This window comes from Mustela nivalis (assembly GCF_964662115.1).
Source record: "Mustela nivalis genome assembly, chromosome: 5".
NCBI lineage: Eukaryota > Metazoa > Chordata > Mammalia > Carnivora > Mustelidae > Mustela > Mustela nivalis.
The window spans coordinates 2,610,576-2,629,824 of NC_139024.1; the positions used below are offsets into that span (position 1 = coordinate 2,610,576).

The 19,249-nt window shown below is 58.2% G+C and overlaps 1 protein-coding gene across 6 annotated transcripts in view; it reads left to right on the top strand.

Moving 5' to 3' along the window:
• Window positions 1-19,249, top strand: part of RPS6KA2 (ribosomal protein S6 kinase A2) — a 296,857-nt gene that overhangs the window by 225,521 nt on the left and 52,087 nt on the right. For all 6 annotated transcript variants that reach the window (XM_082730472.1, XM_082730475.1, XM_082730474.1 and 3 more), the window contains 5 exons: window positions 8,795-8,875; window positions 10,744-10,823; window positions 13,320-13,426; window positions 16,636-16,673; window positions 19,032-19,174. In XM_082730472.1, coding sequence (XP_082586598.1) covers window positions 8,795-8,875; window positions 10,744-10,823; window positions 13,320-13,426; window positions 16,636-16,673; window positions 19,032-19,174 — 449 coding nt within the window. The remainder of the gene's footprint in view (window positions 1-8,794; window positions 8,876-10,743; window positions 10,824-13,319; window positions 13,427-16,635; window positions 16,674-19,031; window positions 19,175-19,249) is intronic.

The window sequence follows — 19,249 nt, forward strand, 5'->3', positions numbered from 1 at the left end:
GAAGGGGGCGCAGGACTGCGGAGATGGTCCTGGAACTCGGATTGTTTCTCAGACACACGGCGACTGTCCGCGAGATTCCAAATGCCTGGACAGAAGGATGGTGGTCTGACAGCTGTTTCAGCTTACCATGAGGGAAATGTGGAGGGCTGGGCGGGCGAGGGCGGGTGACGGGCGGGTGACGGGCGGGTGACGGGCTTGCCGCCCCCACCAGCCCCGCCCTCGTGCTCCAGCACCTTCTCCTGCCTCGCGGGGCGGAGCGCTTGCCTCCTGCCGATTAAGGACCCTTTGCAAACGTCCCCCTTTCTTCCCTAACTCCGCACTCACGACTCAGCACAGCGTTGTCCCCGGGACAGTTCCACATAAAGCGTTCCAAGCCCCGCGAGTCGGAAGGTGGACGCCGCCTTCGTGTCGTAAGGGAGAGAGGCTCGAACGACCGCAAGCCGGGCCCTGAGCAGGAGACCAGGAACGAAGACAGCCCCGGGTCCGTCCCCTGGTCAGTCAGTCGGCAAGGAGGGACCCGTCCCCCCTAGGGACAGTGGTTCCCAAGCGTGGCCCCGGCTGGAATTGGGGGCCACCCCCGAGGTTCTGAGGCGGTTGGTGTAGGTGGGTGTCTGCACGAATTCATCACCCCCCACGGGAGAGGACCCCGATGCTGCGACCGGGACGCACACCTGGGCCGTGGGCATGTCCTGCTTCACCTCTGTGTACGGTGTCGCCGTGGGGAGCCTCTCCTGTCCCCGTGTCCTCCTGCTCAGAACGCGGTGATGCCGTGCGAGTACCTGCCCGTCGTGTTGCTGACGCGGGAAGGACCTTCACGGCGACGGTCAGCGTCAGCTGAAGCTCTGCTCCTTCTGTCCGTGACACCCCAGATGCGTTTGAGCTTTTCCCGTCCCGGTGTGGGTGGGTCGGGTTGCGAGCCGGAGGGAGGGAGGCTGGACGGTGACGGCCGTCTGGGTAGGAGGAATCTCGCCTTCCTGCGGCCGGGTCTGCGGCTGCCGCGGCGTCCACTGCTGGAAGGACTGGAAGCTGCGGAGGGTCCGAAGGCTCGGCCCACGCCCCGGCTCCCAGTGTAGGCCTGTGCCTTGCCCTGGGCCCTCCTCTGCCACCAGGAAGGGCTTCCTGCGGGAAGGACGTTCTTTGTGATAATAATTTCCTGACGGGGCTTCACCTGCGCTGCCGTGCTGAACTCGCTTTTCGGCCGTCGGCTCTGAAAGTGAACTTCCCCAGCCCAAAGGTGGGCATTTCCTGCTTTGAAGGAAATGAGTATTATTCTGTCCTATTGATTGAGGGGAAAATACATTATTCTGGCAAACTCTCTTTGTTGAGCAGTTCCAGGACTCCTGGCCGGTTACGGTCACGGCAAATGTGTTTGTCGGCCGTGGTGGGAAGACCGCCAGCCACGAGGACGGAGCACGTAGGCCTGGCCGCCTTCCGAGCGCCTCGGCTCGCTGGTCGGGGCTGTTTCTGCTCCTCGGCCGTCCTTCATTCATGAAGTAGAGCTCCGATGACGTCCGCAGGTGCGCTGGGAGCGCAGAGCGTGTGGCGGCTGCGAGGGACACAGCGGTCACATGAATGCTAATGACGGCATCTGGCCCAGCCCCGGGGGCCTCAGACCTCAGAATGCGATTTCCCGCACCGTCCTGTTGATTCCGTTTCTCCTACAGCAACGCGCTGTGTCCCGAGGCGCGGACACACTCAGGACCTGGGCTTCGACGCGCGCCTTGGTCGGAGCAGGTTCATCTCCGGCAGATTCATCAGCGTCACCCGGTTCGCATCGGAGAACTGCGAGTCCCGGGGAGGGGGACAGTGAAGCAAGTCGCAAGCGCACGTTCCAAGTGCCGCTCCTGGTAGCGTGGTGAAGCGGGGCGCCACCGTCCACGGTGGGCAGCGCTGGGGACCCTGCCCGTCCCCCCGACACGCCCGGGCGGTCATTTCCGGACCAGGAAGCCGCGGCTGATGTCCTTAGGCCTTTCTGTTTAGGAGCCGTTTCCCACTGCATGTTCTGGGACAGAAAGTGAAAGCACAGGGACCCCCCTTACACCCCCCCGGCTGCTTTCTCGGCCTCCTGGAGGCACCGTGCACCTAGGGTAGACGTCACCGGCCGGGAACCGGCGCGTCACCTACGGCACCTGGGTCCCTTGGGTTCCATCCGTTCATTTGTACCAGAATCCATTTGTTTGTGTTTCTTGGGTTGTAGACAGGTTAAAGAGCGGGACGTGGCGGGAAAAAGACGACAACTAAAGATTACAGTGTCATCTCTACTGTAAATGTACATGTGGAGGCAGAAGGGAACGGGCTGAACGCTGATCCACAAAAAGTTTCTTCAGTGAAGAAGTGACCTAAGCACCGTGTTCCGTTCTCTTTCAATAACCTGGTACAGAGGACGACGCAGATCTTCGCACGGTAACTCTCGTGGTCACCGGTTCAGTGTTCCTGCGTGATGGTTTTCTTCCTTCCTTCCTTCTCTGGATGAAGAACGATACGGTTTTGGCCCCGAACACAAGCAACGCGCCTTCTCCCGGGAGGCCATTTTTGCTATGAATTCGACTTCTGAAGAGTCAAAGTACCGTGTGAGGACAGACTTTCGTCTGCATCTGGGAGACTGTTTGGGGTGTAATTTCTGACCCATGGGTTTCTGGGGGCAGGGAAGGAAGCAGGGAGCAGGGTCACGGCGCTGAGCCGAGCCTGAGCTCTCCTCCTGTCTGCGCAGGGGCGCCTGTCCTACACTAGCCATTCCGACTGGCTCTCTCAGACCCGACTGGCCGTTTCTCAGGTCTGGGGACGTGTGTGGAGGGTGGAGATGTCGGTTCCAAGAGGCGGCCTTGAGGTTCCAAACCTGTCCCCTCCGAGGTGCGAAGCCATTAGGCTGGCGGGCAGACACAGCCCTTGCATTTCTGTTTCTCACTGCACGGGACGGGTCAAAGGACTGTGGGTATTGACATATTTTGTTACCCCCAAAGGGGCTGTTCGCCACCTTCTAACTCCTAAAACTCCAGAACAGAGCAAGTGGTTAAGTAAAAAAATGAACAGGTTGGAATGTCCTAAATGTTAAATTCCTCATGAGCCCAGAGTAGGTACATCTGAAGTTGCCTAAAGGAGTGTGGGGCTGGAGTCACGCAGGTACTGGCCTGACCTAAGAAAAGAGCGTTTCCAGAAAGCGGCTCTATATTGTATCGCGTGTCCTTCCAGCAGGCTTACCGCACGGTGCTCCTCCTCCCCTGTTTTCCCGGGAAGGAAACTGTGCCCTTCCCAGCGGGGGGCATCTCTGGGCATCTCCACACTCATCTGGGTGCTTGGTGCTGCCACGGCCGTGGGACTGAGGGATCCATGAAGGTCACCGCCGGCCCCGGGCACGCGGATGGCCGTCTGGAGCAAAGCCCGCCGTGAAGCCCACACCCCCCAACCCTCCACGTTTCAGGGCTACCACAGTTACAGGGTTGAAATACAAAACAAAACACGCTTCAGTTATCCCCAATATGCACGATTTATTAATGAATCTCAAAATAGCTTGGCATATTTTTCTCTTTCCGTCCATAGAAGCAAGCCCCACTCAATTCCGGACTCACCTGTCAGATCCCAGGGAGAGAACAAGGCCTGAACCCCAGTTCTGCACCAGCCTAGAGCTGCCCAGTGAGACGGCTACTGGCGCTTCGCTCCGGCCGAGGGACAGTCTCTTGGCTCAGCTCGCGACGTCTCTCCCCAGTTCTGTGACTCACTGACACCGTAGCGATGCAGCAATGGAGGGAGCCTCTCTCCGGGCTTTCTTTTTGATGCATCTGGGTCCTAAGACTCAAAATCCCTCAGCGCCCTGAGCTGCCCAAAGGCAGCTTAGAGACCGTGCCAAACGGAGACGCATTTACTGTCCGTGCCCGCATCTTCTGTCGCGCCAGGACACCCCGTGGCTGCCCGTCCAGCAGCAGAGCCGCCCGTTCAGGCCTTTCTGCCATTCCTGGCTCTGGCCCGAGAGTGACCAGCAGGGCAGGGAGAGGGTCCAGGGTGGGCGGAGCGTGGGCTGTGCTCGGTTGGACGGAATCCACAGAGCCAGAGAGCAGGGGGACCCCACACGTAGGCTCATGGCCAAGGGCACCGCTCTGGGGAACCACCGCCCTGCGGGTCCCCGGACGTGGTCGGTCAGGAACGCTGTCTCAGCACTGACCCAGGTGTGTGCCGTGTGCCGTGTGCACACAGCCTGCCTCCCGCCGCCCGGGAAGGACCCGTGCGTACCTGCGGAGTCGCTGCCGGGGCACAGGTGTGTGGATGCGTCTCCCACCGGAGCTGCTGGCTCGGCTCTACCTCCCTCCAGGCCCCTGCATTTACGGAGCCTCCTGGCCTTGTCTCCGTTTGCCTCACGCAACGTCCCCGCGCTTTACTGGCCTTTTAATGTCACGATCTCACGCTTGTGAGTCCCTCTCTCCCTCTTCCCTGTGTCATTCTGCGTCGCTTTTAGGAACCAGATTCCCGCCCGGACATCGGATGGGCATTCCTCTTTGTTGTCATTAACATGGATTGATTTTTTTTTTTTTTTAACACTTAACTCTTTAGTAGACCTAGAATTTGTTTTTGTGTAAAAGGTAGGGAAGAAATACATATTTTTTTCCGCTATCACTCGACAGTTCCTTAGAAATTTAAACGTAAGATCTTTTTCTAATGGTTTCACTTGAGGCTTCTTAGGCCGCTGGCTTCCGTGCCAACACAGTGTTCGGGTACATGGCAAAGCGGGTTTCCTCAGGCCTAACAGATCTAAGACAATGATAAGATCAACCTATTTAGAAGATTTTTAGATGCTCTGAGCCAGCGTTGAGGATTAAGCCTCACGAGGCGGCGCTAGGCGTGCGTGGAACGTGGAGACGCAGCTCCTCTGCGTCCCCGGATCTTGTCGGAGGACGGCTGGTGGGACAGAGACTTCTCCCAGAGGAGGACGCACCTCAGGGGACAGGAGACTGCAGTCCCCTGGGCCCTGTCAGCCTGGCCTGCTCCGCTGAGATGAGGGAAACCCCAGGAGGCCGCCCGGAGGCAGCGACGAGCTCCTCTCTGGGAGGAGACGGCCCAGGCCTGGGGTGCGGGGACGTGTGTGGGTGCACACGGCGGGCAGCTTCGAAGGGCTTCTAACTGCGTTAGGAGGGACCGTCCCGTGGCCCCAGGGTCGCTCGTGGGACGTGCCCGCAGCGTACGGCTCTGCCGTCCCCTCAGCGTGCCTCCTGCGTCTCCGGACCCCGTCCCGGCTCCCACACGCCCAGAGAGGCCTCCGGGGCTCCCCTCACTGCCGTGTCCGCACCGCGGCTCCCGTGGGGACACTTCCTCACTGGGGACAGTCCGCGGCTTTGCTTCCTCGGGCCACACAGAGAAGACAGACACACAGCGGACAGGGAGTGGGCAGGAGGAGAAGGAAACCCGAGCTCGGGTGGGGAGCGCTGTGCCGTCGCCGCCCGGCCCCGTGTCGGAGGAGCAGGGGCACCGACCGTGTCCCGGGGTCCGTGTCTTCTCGCCTCGCGAGGAGCCCGTGCTGTGCCTTGGGAACCCGCCCCTCCGCCGTCCCGCGGCCCGTCTTCTGTGTACACGGAAGAGAGAACGGACACTGAGCAGAGCCTCGCTCCCCGGACGGCGACGCACAGGTGATGAACGGGAAAGCAAGACGAGATCCGGCCCCCCAACCTCCGAAAAGGCTTGCCCGCAATGACCACAACCCCCAAGGAGAGCAGGACCTTAACCCGGGGCTCACGGCTCGGTCATTCGAGGCTGCAGTTACGCCCAGCGACCGTCTTCACTCAGAGCGCCGTGCTCCACGCAGGTCCTGGGGTGACAGTCCCCTCCTCACGACCCTTGCCCACAGCTCATTTCTAGCCGAGGCCGCTTTGGGTCTCCTTTGTGTCCCGAGGCTCTGTGATCTCCTTGAGGCTGGAGTCTGCTTCCAGCAGCAGTGGTGCATCGTGGCCCCAGCAGGATGTGCCCCGGGGAAGGCTGTGGCACCACCCGGCCCGGCCTGGGCCATCTTCTCTCTACAGCGAGCCCCGTCTGCTCTCCCGTGAACGCAGGGTTCGATGACACGCTCGCTAAGGCCTGGGGAGCGTGCAGTCCCACTGCACTGGTCCAGACAGGGAGGACCCACTGTGTGTCCTCAGGGCATGGACGATGGTGAACCAGGTCCCCCCACGCCCCGCCTGGTGCTCTGGTGCTGGGAGTTGGGGGCCGTGGGGACGTGGAGATGGCCAGGCAGTGCTGGTGCCACGGGGCGGCCTGCAGCTCTGCCCACAGCCCTCCCTGCTGACTCGTGGCTTCTGATCCTGAGGGACACCGAGGCCACTGTGGTCACCAGGACCTGGCGCTGGTATGGGAGCAGACCAGCAGTGGACTGAGAGGAGGATCAGAGGAAGCCCCGGGCGTCCCCGGTCAAGCCCACCCCAGCAGTGAGCGCGAGCACGGGGTGTGTGGGGAGGATTCGCACGCTGCCCCCCGTCCTCGTCCCCGTGACCTCGTGAGAGCAGCCTGCCCGCTGAGCGACAGAGCCAGGCTGTGCGCTCCGGGCTGCTGTCGCCGGAGGCCGCCCTGCCCCAGCAGGCAGACGAGGAGCACGTGGCCACGGCCCTGGAGCGAAGGGGGCCCCGGAAGGCGTGGGTACCGGAAGCAAGAGTGAAGCATAAGCAGAGCCGAGGCAGGAGGCTGTCCCCTGACCAGGAGCGAGGGGACATCTGTTTTCTCTAATTGTTGGGAAGCGCACGTAGCAGCGTACGGACCGTTGTCACCACTTGTAAGTGGCATTACACCCTTCACGCCACTGTCTAGACCCCAAACTGTGCTCCGCAAACAGAAGGCCTGTCCGCTGCCCCTGCGCCAGCCCCCGGCTCCCTTCCGTCCTCGTGGGTCTCCTGGGGTTTGACGGCTGGAGGGACCCCACGTAGACAGTCCTAGAGTCTCCGTTCCGCTGTGTCCGGCGGGTTTGGCTCTGTGTGGCATGTTCAGGGCTGCTCCCGGCTGCGGCGCACGTCGGAATTCTATTCCCGTTTAAGGAGGAGCAGCTCGCCAGCGTCTGGATGGAGCTCGTGTCGGGTACCTGCTCGTCCGTCGGGTACCTGCTCGTCGCCGGCAGACGCTCCGCTCCCTTCCTCTGGCTGTTGTGAGCGACGCGGCTGGGAGCGCAGGTGCACAGGCACCCGTGTGAGCGCCCGGCTTCTGTGCTTCGGGACGTAAGCCTAGGAGCGGAGCTGCTGGGTCGTGCAGCAGCCCTGGCTTTCCTGTTGGAGGGACAGACACTTTGTTTTCCACATTCGACCGGCTTCTGTGCGCGCGTTCCGACTTCCGCTCCGTCCTTCCCAGCGCTCGCCATCCCCCCGCCTTTTTTTATTACAGTCATTCTTTGGGAACCATTTCTCCAATGACAACTTAAAGTACGTATCACAAAGGCAAAATGTGGGTGAATTAAATGCCTGGTCCGGTAAAGCGATACTTCCACCGGTCCTGTGTAGGACTCGGAGGAGATCTCCCTCTGCTCTCGTGGGACGGTACGAGGTCACTGCCCTTGGTGTATCGATGTGCTTAGGGGAATCCTGGGGTTTATTCTTCTCAAGCGGTGATCCTATTGGGCGTGTTTATTTTTGCCTCAGAATAAATGCCGTCTGTATTCCCAGATGGATGCACTTTGGACAAAATGTCAGCAGCAAAAAGAATAATAATGTAATTGATTGAAACACACTAATTTTTCTAAAATCCCTAGTGCCTGCTTGTCCTCAGGAACAGAGAGAAGCAGTCTTCCTCTTGATTCCCAGTTCCGTCAGAAATGAGAAGACCGCCATTTTGTAGCCCTTAATGACCCAAGCCGGGGTTGTTCATAAGCGTATGCTAACTGTCTAGGATGGAGGAGTGGTAGGGCCCATAGCTCAGTCCATACTAGAGAGCACCCTGCGGGTGACTTATTACTTACAAAGGGACCCACAGGTCTTTGTAGGAAGAGACTGATGACTTGTCACTTTCATCCCTCCGTCAGGTTTAGTGGCCTCCAGAGAGGGTCCCGCATCACGCACAGCCCATCTGCTCGATCTGACGTGCACGGCATCACCTCAGAGACGCTTGGTGGTGTTTACCTCAGTCTTGTAAAGCCTCCAGACCTAACCTCAGTTTGTGGGAATAAAGAACTTAGAGCCGCCGGTTAAGGACCAATCAGACAAACCCAGAACATGGAACAGTCTGTAAGAAACTGGCCTGGTCTGGCCTGACCACAAAGTCCACAAAACTTGAGAAAAACAGGACAAAACATATATTTCTAGAATGAAGAAATATAACAACCAAAGGGAACATGTGAACCGTGACAGGCTCCCACATTGGGAAAACTAATGGCTGTCGGTGACGATGTTGAATGTGGACTGGGTACTGGATGATGTTGTGGGGTGATTGTCAATTTTCTTAGAGGTGACAGTCATGTCAGAGGTTCAGTAAGGGACTGTCCTTACTCCTAGAAAATGCTGTTCACAAACAGCTAAGAGTCAAATGTCACAGTGTCCATGATTTTGTGTCAGAGCTTTGGCTATGATGTGTGTAAGTGTGAAGAGAGAGACACACAGAGACAGAGAAAGACCAAGAAGACCCAGAAAAGACCCAGACATGTGGCAGAAAGACGACAGGGGTTGACTCTAGGTGGACAGTTGAAGGACGATCATTATCCTACTGTTTCAGCTTTTGTGTCTGCTTGAAAAGTGTTGTAACAAAACGTTGGGGGAAGTTATTTGTCGCTAATGTTTTAGGTTCCGTGTACTCTAGGACCCCATCCCTGCCTCTTGAAAGCCTTTGTGTTTCTGTTTTGCAGTTCGGGACCGAGTGCGGTCGAAGATGGAGAGAGACATTTTGGCAGAAGTGAATCACCCTTTCATTGTAAAGCTGCATTATGGTAAATAGAGTAAAATATAACCTGCTTTTGAGAGGACCTAAGCAACCTTCCCCAAATCCAAGGAAAATGAAACAACACTAGGTCAGAAGGGCCTGACCTGTAGGGCAAGGGGCTGCCTACCCACTGCAGCCCATAATGTCTTCCACAGTTTTCCTCTCTGAGGGAGCAGGATCCCCTGTTTCAACCAGAGACTAAAGTGAGGGGGCTATACTTTGCTTCTGAGTAAATTATCATCATTGATAAAGTAGTAAAATAATAATCATAATAATGAAAAGTGTCTTGGCCTAGATTGAGGTGAATCTGTGACATATTTTTGTGTTGTTTTAGAAGAAAATGCTTTATGACCCAATAATTTCTTTAACCAGAATGGCATCAGCTTCATATTTTAAGTGAATACTATGTTTCCAACATTTTAAAGAGACTGTCCTTACTCCTAGAAAATGCTAAAACTTTCTATCGGGGGAGGGCACTGTCTCTGTTTCCTAGAAGAGAAATGAGACACAATCAAATAATTGTGATTCTTGGTCCCATACCTGCAGCACCCCACAAACTCCTCAGAGTTTGCTTTCTGTCGGTACCCTGCTCGGGGAAGCAGTGAAATCTTCAAACTAAAAATAATGAATGAGGGGTGCCAGAGGGCATTAACACTTATTACCCTACTGAATAATTAATATGAGGGAAATACAGGGTAAAAAACAAAAACAAAAAACAAAAACCTACCTTGTTGGTTTCAAAGGCGCTGGGTGTGGGGGTTGTCAGCGACATGGTCACAGATTGAAGGAGGCTAACGTGTGAGCCATGCCCAGAGGTCGGAGGGCAGAGGCTTCTCGCTCTGTGCTGGTCACCTCCTGATGACTCAGAAAACGCTTCAGTCCCCCGTAGAACATGTGTGTCTTGTCCTTTCAAAGCTGGTAAGAGCGATGGTGCGTGTGAATTTGCTGAAAGGCCCGGTGGCCACACACAGGTGGCCAAGCTCTGCCTCGAAGCCGCCCAGGGAGGCTGACCGCTCCCCTGCCACGGCCACCTGGGCCACCGCGCAGTCGCCGCTGTCGGATCCAGACCCCTGTTGCACTCCAGTTGCTTGCCGGAGGGGGGGTCTCTGAAGAAGAACCAGGCCTCTTTCAAGGATTCCTGAATGTGTCTTCCATGTTGGCTCTGTGGTTGAGCAAAAGACACTTGCTCTCCCTCTGCCTGTCAAGCCCTAGGAGAGAGGATAAAATCCGTACTTTATACAATTCTGAGAAGGATTTTTTAGTTAAAGGTTATTTGTCTCTAAAACCCTAACACGTATCATGTTTCTAGTGTTTTCTTTTAGAAACCCAGGCACACCTGGCTAGATGGTGGGCAACATCAGAAGCATAAACAGTGGGCCCGTCATCACGGCTCAGACCTAGAACAGGGGCCCCATGTGCCATTATGTACGATGCCTGGGACTGATAGTCACCGATGGCTCTGGGAGGGAAGGGGCCACATGATGGAGTTCCTTGAGCTGGAGCTGTCTGGGATACAGCCCTACGGAGGGAAGGAGCCTCGCCCACACTGGGCCCCGGGCCGTCATCCGACTCCTCGCCACGAGGCTGGTGGTGCCCAGAGCCCGGCCTGGGTGGTGGCCGTAGCGAGAGCAGTTGGAGCCTGCGGATCTGTGATTGAAAAGGGAAGGGGATAAAGGAGAGGAGAAGAGAGAAGGGGCGGTGGCCCTCTAGACTTAGTGAAAGTGGGGGACACGGACTCATTCCTGCCCACCCTCTCCCGGACTTCTGCCCCAACAAGGGCCCCGCCCGGCTGCAGTCCTCTCGCTGGAACGTAGGGCGCTGCAGCCCACTCGCGTTCCGGGCCCCCCGGGACACCAACCCTCCCTCCTTCCACAGCCTTTCAGACGGAAGGAAAGCTCTACCTGATCCTGGACTTCCTGCGGGGAGGGGACCTCTTCAGCCGGCTCTCCAAAGAGGTACGCGGGGTGAAGCTCGGGGGAGGTCTGTGTGCGGCGCACGTGCCGTCAGTACGGGTGAGAGCACGTGCGAGGTCAGTGTGCGTGCTGAGTGGGAGAGAGTGTGTGCGTGGTGTGCACGCTGAGTGTGAGCGTGTGTTGTCCGTGCTCTGGGGGTTCCATGGTGTGAACGTGAGTGTGTGTGTGTGTGTGTGCATGCGTGCATCTGTTTTAGAGAAGTTGCAAGGTGGCACGGAGATGCGATCTGTTGTCCATGAAAGATGGGGAACAAACAGGTGCTTCCGGGCGCCAGGAGCACCGACCCCTGCGCTGTGTGCACTGCCCCATGGGAAGCGGATGAAAGCAGAGACGGGCTTGTGGTAGCGGCCGGGGACACCGTTCCCCAGCATCTCACTCCCCGCCATGGGAAGGTGCCGTGAGCACACTCCCCACACGTGCCGGGATGTGCTTCCAGAACGTCTAGTCGGGCCTCCGCACCGGAGAGGAGGTCTCCACGACCGCTTCCAGCCTGCGGCTTGTCCTCGACCACAGTCCTGACAAGGAATGTTCCAGAATGTCACCCAGGGCAACACGAAAGCTCTCTGGCCCCTAACTGATGTGAAGAGCTCTCTGCTTTGCGGTGTGGAAAAAGCCAGTCTTTTGCCTCAGACCCCAACAGCACGGGGCTTAAGTGCCAGTGGCTCTGGGCAGTTCCTTCACAGGAACCACGGTGAGGAAGGCCGCGGCACGTCGGGACGGCACCTTGCCCAGTCTCCCGTCCCTCTGGGGCCGTCTCACCCAGCACAGCCTGGTTTACTTGCCTGTGACCGTGTGTTCAACCTGTCCTCTCCCCTTCTCTGGCCCTCCCACGTTACGGCCAGGAGATCCTTCTATCCTGCATGGACTCCAAAGTCAGCAACAGATCAAAGTAGAGCTGGAGGGGTCCCAGGGCCCACGGGCGGCTCTCTCCCTCTCTCCCCGGTTCTTAAAGGTCCCTCAGACTGCGCACAACTGATGTACCAAGGTCCTTGCAATACAGGCTGGGGCCGTCAGATCCTCCTTGAGCCAAGAGCCCTTCTGGAGCAGGTGTCTGGAGCCTGTTTGCTCGCATGTTCCCAGAGATGCAGAACTAGCGGCCCCTGCCGGTCTCTCCCCCGATAAGTACTGATTTCCCTTCCCTTCTCAGGCCATGTGGGCTTTGGTTTTGCCCAGTGTCTGTCATCGGGCTTCCTGACCAAAAGGCAACAGTAATTAGCAAAAAACACCTCCCAAGGGGAACATGCGTCTCCCATAACACCCTTTATCTCAGAATAAAGGCAAAGTCGTCAAGTGTGGGCGCACCAGACGCTCGGGAACAACGCAGGCAAGTGTCCGCTTCCCGTCCTCTCTCAGCAAGGCCATCGGACCGCGTCCTGCGTGTGGGGGTCCCTGTACTGACGTCCTTCGGGGACGCGCATGGTGGGGTGTTTCACTTCTGCACGGAGGTTCTTTGTCACTCGTACGTGGGGACGATCCTGAGATGTGCCCCAGGAACTCGACGAGTGGCGACGCGCTCTGAGCACGGACCCGCAGACCAGCCGCTCCAGAGACAGAAACAGGCAGTCGAGAGAGTATGACCGCTCGCAGAATCGGACCCCACGTCAGCCCGCAGACTATGTCAGCCGATTTCCCAGCCAGGAAGGGCGCCTGTTGAGCACGGGAGCTGCAACAGGAGGTTCCAGGGGCCAGAAGGGCAGTGAGGGTTGGCAGGTCCCCGAGGTGACCACCCAGGACCACGGCGCCACCGTGAGTCCTGGCCCCCATGGGTAGCACCCCGTGCTCCACCTGCGCCTGCCTGACCTGGTCGCCATCTGGTTCCCCAAACGGCCCTTATGCTAACTCTGCGCACCCCAGGCAGCCAGCTGAGGCACAGTGGTTCTTCCTGTGACTGCGTGCAGAGCGGGGATTCAGGAGTCACATCAGTGACAGTGACGGTGATAGCAGCCTGGCTGTCTAGTTGGCAGCTTTAAATACTAGCAAGTACAAGAGGTGCGGAAACATCTGATCCTGACAAGCACAGGAGGTGTGGAAACGTCCCCCCGACGGTGGCTCTGAGCGGTGCTGGGCACCTGGCCTGGTGTATGCATCCGCTCGCCTGAACCGGGACGCCGGCTCGGGGACGCTGCCACCCACGGGTCCCTCCCAGCCGCTCATAGTAAAATCTCAACCCAGAAATACAGCCCAGAGCTCCATGCTGCTTGGGGTCGAAGGAGGAGGAGGAGACGGAGTGCCCCACTTACGGGCTAATCGAGCCATCTTTGTAGGGAACGGCTCTTCTGCCTTCCCTGATCCCCAGACTGGAGAGAGCTCCTGTGGCCTCTGTCAGAGCCGCAGGGCAGGGTGGGGGAGCCCGCGACCTTCCGCAGAGCAGAACCGATTGGAGTCACTTGGCGGGTGACTGATGTCGTCTGGCAGAGAGAGTTCTTCAGAACAGACCAGCCGCAGAGTAAGCCCAGCGACCGTGTTCTGTCTCTCTAGGTGATGTTCACCGAGGAGGATGTCAAGTTCTACCTGGCTGAGCTGGCCTTGGCTTTGGACCACCTCCATGGCCTGGGGATCATCTACAGAGACCTGAAGCCTGAGAAGTAAGTGAGGATGCCGCCTCCACACCCCCTGCTTGCTGCCCCTGTCGGGAGCCACTGCCCCGTCTGACCCCCACGTGGGGGCCGCTGCCCCTGTCTGACCCCCACGTGGGGGTGCACAGCAGGGAGGAAGCTGGGGCCCTCCTCCTGCGGGACCCCCCCCGCGAGGGCTCCGCCTGCTCACACCGACAGGGTGCCTGGACCCGTGTGGCTGATGCGCATCTGTACGGCCGTTCCGGCGGTCCTCGTGCGACGCTGTGGGGCAGGCCAGGCCCCGTCCCTGCTGTGCGGGGAAGGCCGGGCAGGCCGCGGCACCCCCACTCCTCCCGCTGTGGGGAAGCCTCAGGCGTGGCTCTCAGTGCTAGTTTGTTTCTTCCAACCTGGTCCCTATGTGCCGTCCGCCCGCAGAGCCCAGAAGCCTCCCAAGACTCCCACGGGCCATCTCCGTCAGCCGAGCTGTGCAGAGATTTTCTTTTTTCTTTTCTTTTTCTTTTTCTTTTTTTTTTTTTAAGATTTTATTTATTTATCTGACAGAGATCATAAGTAGGCAGAAAGAGGAGGAAGCAAGCTCCCTGCTGAGCAGAGAGCCCGATGCGGGCCTCGATCCCAGGACCCTGAGATCATGACCTGAGCCGAAGGCTGAGGCTTTACCCACTGAGCCACCCAGGTACCCCTGTGCAGAGATTTTCTAAAGGATGGTAGGACCGGTTCCCCAGGTCTTCCAGGGAGATTTTCCTTGTCTTTGGCGGTGATCCTCCCTAACATCGTAGGATATTTGAGCAATCTGTTCTCAATGGAAAGATGAAATTCCCTCCAAAATCACAGTTTCCATTTCAGGCTTTTTCTCATTCCCATGTCGAGCTGACACAAAGCAGTGGGACTGGTGCACACTATGTTAGGTTCAGTAGGACTGACTGACTGTAGTCCCGAAGGCGAAGTTGCTGATTTTCTCACTCAGGATTCACTGCCCCATGAGACCATTGGATTCCACCCATCAAGGCTGAGGTCCACGACTGCCCCTGCTAGAGCCTGGTGGGGCATCAGCTTTGGGCCCACGGCAGCCCGTACCTGCAGGCCGACTCATCACCGAGGACTCAGAAAGTGGGCTTGCAGCCCGAGCCCCACAGCCCTTTCTCTTTCATGGGCGCCGCGCTAAGGGAAGGACAGCTCTCCCGGCTGCCGTGTTTGCTGGACGTGCTGGTCGCTTACGGGAAGCGACTGGGCAGTGTGCGTCCACACAGGATGCAGAGCGCGTCTGTCCCACACCAGCAGGACGCTCACATCCCGCGGAGCTTTGACGTACGACCCACAGCAGTTCGCCCCGGTCGAACATCACTGGCCGCACACGTCCATCAGTGTCCCAATAATTGCACAAGGCCCTATGTCCAGCATCCCCGTGGGGATAACAGTGGCCTGTCAGGTGCCGCTGCTCCCTCGGTGAGCCGTTGTGGGAGGCGGATCTCAGAGCTGTGAGCTCCGGGCTCCCGGGAGTGTGCTCCCTGCTTTGCTCTCGCTTTAAAGGTCAGAGGGATCTTTACAGCTAAAGATAGTAAGGTTTCATCACAGACTTGGAGAAAGAAGATTTTGTTGTCGAATAGAATTAGCAGGGGATTCATCTTGAAAGCTGCTCGTTTCTGGGCAAAGATTAAGTCAAACTGAAAAGCAAAGATGAAAACATTCACCTCTTTCTTGACAAATTGTCATCTTAATGATGCTCTCTAACATTTTCCTTCATGTTTCAATAAAATAGTGGCTCTCTCTCTCTCTCTCTTTTTTTTTTTCTTTGTGAACCCATGGCAGATTTTTTTAATTGTGCTAAGAAAAACAGTAGAAAATTAGCACCTTTTTAAAAAAGAGTATTGCTTTTTTTTTTTTAAGATTTTATTCATTTATTTGACAGAGAGAGATCACAAGTAGGCAGAGAGACAGGAGGGGCAGACTCCCCACTGAACAGAGAGCCCGACGTGGGGCTCGATCCCAGGAACCTGAGATCATGACCTGAGCCAAAGGCAGAGGGCCAACCTACTGAGCCACCCAGGCGCCCCTAGAAAACGAGCACCTTGGCCCTTTGTGGGTAAGGCTCTGGGGCCGTCGCTGTGCGTCCACCAGTGCCGTCTGTTTTCCAAACTCTTTGCATCTTGCAAAACTGAAACTCTGCCTCTGTGAGATGCTCACGCCCCCTGCACCTCCCTGCCCAGCCCCCGGCACCCTTGACGTTCTGCCTCTGTGGATCTGACCGCGCTAGGTCCCCCGTCTAAGTGGAATATATGTTTCCTCTGTTGCGCATGGCTCACGGCACTCAGCACCTTGTCCTCGGGCCCACCCGTGTGCTTGTGCATCAGCACGTCACCACTCGCCCTGTTTAAGGCGCCCGTATGAACCTCGAGGCCTTGCGGTGGTTTCTCTCCATTTCACTTCCTGGCCTCTTTAAGGCTGGACTGGCACCCCCAGTAGCTGATGGCACAGGATTTAATTATAGCAAAAATAAAGAAATGGAAGTCTAGGAGCCCTGGGGACCCTGAGGGCTGACAGCCTGGAAGCAGGGCTTCCCCGGGTGCTGGCCTGTGTCTCTTGCTCTGCCCTGCAATGAGGGGCGCCGTCCCATAGGAGAGCAGGAAGAGCAGGGCGACGCGCCCTGTAGGCTGATGCTCTCGGTGTCCCATGCCGGTGGGGCAAACGCTTGCACCTATGACAGGGTGAAGCCCGCAGAGTGCCAAGCCTCCGTGATGTGCAGGCCCCAGGTTAGCATAGGCTTCCCGGCAGACCTTGGATCGGCCCCGAGAGGCCGGGTGGGGCTCACAGAGAGCTGGTGGGAAGAAAGAGCGCGCCCCTGGCCATTGAGGGCCTGCCTGGACGAGGAAAACTTCCAGAAGCTCCAGATCCTCCCAGGCCGAGGCTGTCCTGGACCCTCTCAGTCACATTCCTCACACAGGACAGTCTGAAGGGTTCCTGAACCTTCCTGTGGGACCTGCAGGTCCCCGCTTTTGCCTCATTAACCCCAAACACCATGGATCTGAATCCACTCGTGACCCAGCAGAAGCTGCTGTAAATCCCGAAGCCCACGTCTGCACGCAGCTGGCGACTCTGTGTGGGGACTGCTCCCCAGCCTGGCCCGCTGGGCCCCCAGGTCAGCCCCGCCCCGCTGGGCCCCCAGGTCAGCCCCTCCACACCAGGCTTCTTGTAACGCATCTGTTTTCTCCCCTGTCTTTCAGCATCCTGCTGGACGAAGAAGGACACGTTAAGATCACAGGTTCGTACAACACAGCAGTGTCCTGGGGACCTCAGCTCGGCCCTGCTGAATGTGGGGCAGCTCAGAGCCCAAGCCCTCGTAGCACCAGCACGTGCCGACCGCTGACGTTTCATAGAGCTCCGTTCCGTTCCGTTGGTGCGCGTCCTCACAGCCTCTAGAAATGCTCAGACTTGCCAGGTTCCCTGCCGTTCCTCTCTCCTGACCAAAGAGCCTTCCCTGCACACTCTCACCCCTCACTGTTCCGTTCAAGAGTGATGGCGCACAGTGCTGGGGTCAGGGCAGACCCCAGGGCTGTCCCCGTAGCGCGTCCCAACACTGTGGCCCCTTCCTGGCTCCAGGTGCCTCATGGGAATTCACGTGGGAACCTGCCTTCCTCCGAGAACCTCACACCCCTCTCGGTGCCCCCAAATTAGAGTGACCTGAGAACACACACCCCAGCTCCAGGCTACTCATTGTATTTACGTCCTCTTGCTGCTGTCACCCTCACCGCCGACCCCGTGGCTCACAGTCACACACTTTCTCCATCTTATGGTTCTGGAGGCTCCAGAGAGCCCATTCTGCTGCCTTGTCCAGCGTCTAGGAGCTGCTATTGTCCCTGGGCTTGCGGCCCCCTCCTCCCTGCGCAGCCAGCAGCACAGCATTTCCGAATCTCCGTGACTCTGCCCCAAATCCACATGAGGGCCCTTGTGTCACTGGGCCCATCGGGATAATCCAGGATAATCCCCCATCTCAAGATCCGTGGCCTGTCCCTCCTGCAGGACCCCTTTGACCAGTGAGGTGACCTGCTCACAGGTTCTGGGGCTTTGGGTGTGGGCGTCTCTGGGGGCCATCACCTTACCAGCTGCTGTGCTGACCTTCTTCTGCCTCATGTCCCTCCACACCCGCTCCTGCCTGTCCCCCAGTTGGCCGTTCCTGCACTAACACTCTCCTGTCCTCCCCTGGAACCTTGTCCCTGCTTCAGGGCACCTGGTCCACCCCTGTGGTTTTCTCAAAGCGTCCCTCAGCGCTCCTGCCGGAGACCTTGTCCTCCCTGCTCTGTGGCCCCCTGCGGTCGCGCTGCCCCTCTCCTGCTGGCCTGCCTCCCGCCCCACCCTGTCTCCTCCGGGTGGGCTTACCCTGTCTTCGTGGGTCCCCGGGGCTGGGCGGAGTGCAGAGTACCTGGCAATAAACATGGACCACGTATTTTTTACATGCCTCTCAGTGCTCAAAGTTCGGTCTGTAAAAGTCCTCATGAGCTTCCATGCCACATCCTGATTGTGCCTTTCGGCGAGCCCTGAGCCCACCTGGCCTCTGAGGTCATGCCGTCAGGGTCCTGCGGCATGAGATGTAAGATTCTGTTAATGCTGCAGAAGTTCTCTGCCAGATGAGGAACTGAACGTGTCCCGTAGAAGTCACCCTTGTGCTTCGGAGCTGGGATGCGTATGTGGAGCTTCCGTGTCCAACTTACTGATCATATGACCGCACTGGGGCTTTCTCTGGTTCAATAATCACGGATTCTGCTGTTATTATAACTATTATCAATCGTAATGTGGTCATTTGCCGTTTTGGCCAGGCAAAGCAGCCCACCCCCCACACTCCGATGTGCAGAGCGAGCCCCTCACGCTGCGGGTGAGCAGACCCCCCGTGGGTGTCTGATGTCCTCACCCCGCACTGGCCTCACGCCGTCCCGACGGGGTCCGGGAAGGAACGAGCGGATATTATCCTTCCCAAACATGCGGGAACGGAGGTGCCTGCCCCTTAGAAGCAGGGTGTTCCCTGCGTCCTTCACCCGCCAAGTGCGTGGACACACGAGCTTGGGAAGAAGGTGGGACGTGCTGAGGGTTTCTGGGGAAGGAGAGGGACACGCTCGCCGCGCACCAAGCAAGTACCCCGCGGTCCTTACAGACTCACAGGTCTTCCCTGCCTGCCTCACCGCCAGGGACTTCCTTCCCCGGCAGCCTGAACCCCCCTTCCAGCCCTTTCCTTCAGCGCGACCCCTTCCCTCCCAACCCGCCCCGGCAGCTCCAGCCTGCGGCCTCCCCCCACCCCCGCCCACTGGCCCTGGGCACCAGCACGCCCGGGGCCACCTGCCGCGCCTTGCAAACAGCGGGGCTCCTGGGACTTCGTGTCAGTCTCTGCAAAATGCAGTTTCCTGCTGCTGTTAGAGATGCTCTGGGCTTTGCCGATTCCCGAAGGACCTTGAGTTGGGGAACATACCCGTGGGGGCGTGAGGACGCCTCATCCAAGGAGGGTGCGGTGGCCGGGGCAGAGCGGCTGGAAGTCACGCCGGCGGCCCGGAGGCTCGTGGGCTGGGCGTCCTCGGGGAAACAGTCCCGGTGCTCCCCGACTCAGGCAGTGCCCTGTGCTCTCTCGCTTCAGACTTCGGGCTGAGCAAGGAGGCCATCGACCACGACAAGAGAGCCTACTCGTTCTGCGGGACGATAGAGTACATGGCGCCCGAGGTGGTGAACCGGCGGGGACACACGCAGAGCGCCGACTGGTGGTCCTTCGGCGTGCTCATGGTAACGGCCTCCCCGGTCCGAGGCAGCGTCCCTCGTCCCTGCTCCCCAGAGCACGGTCCTGTCCCCAGGGTGGCT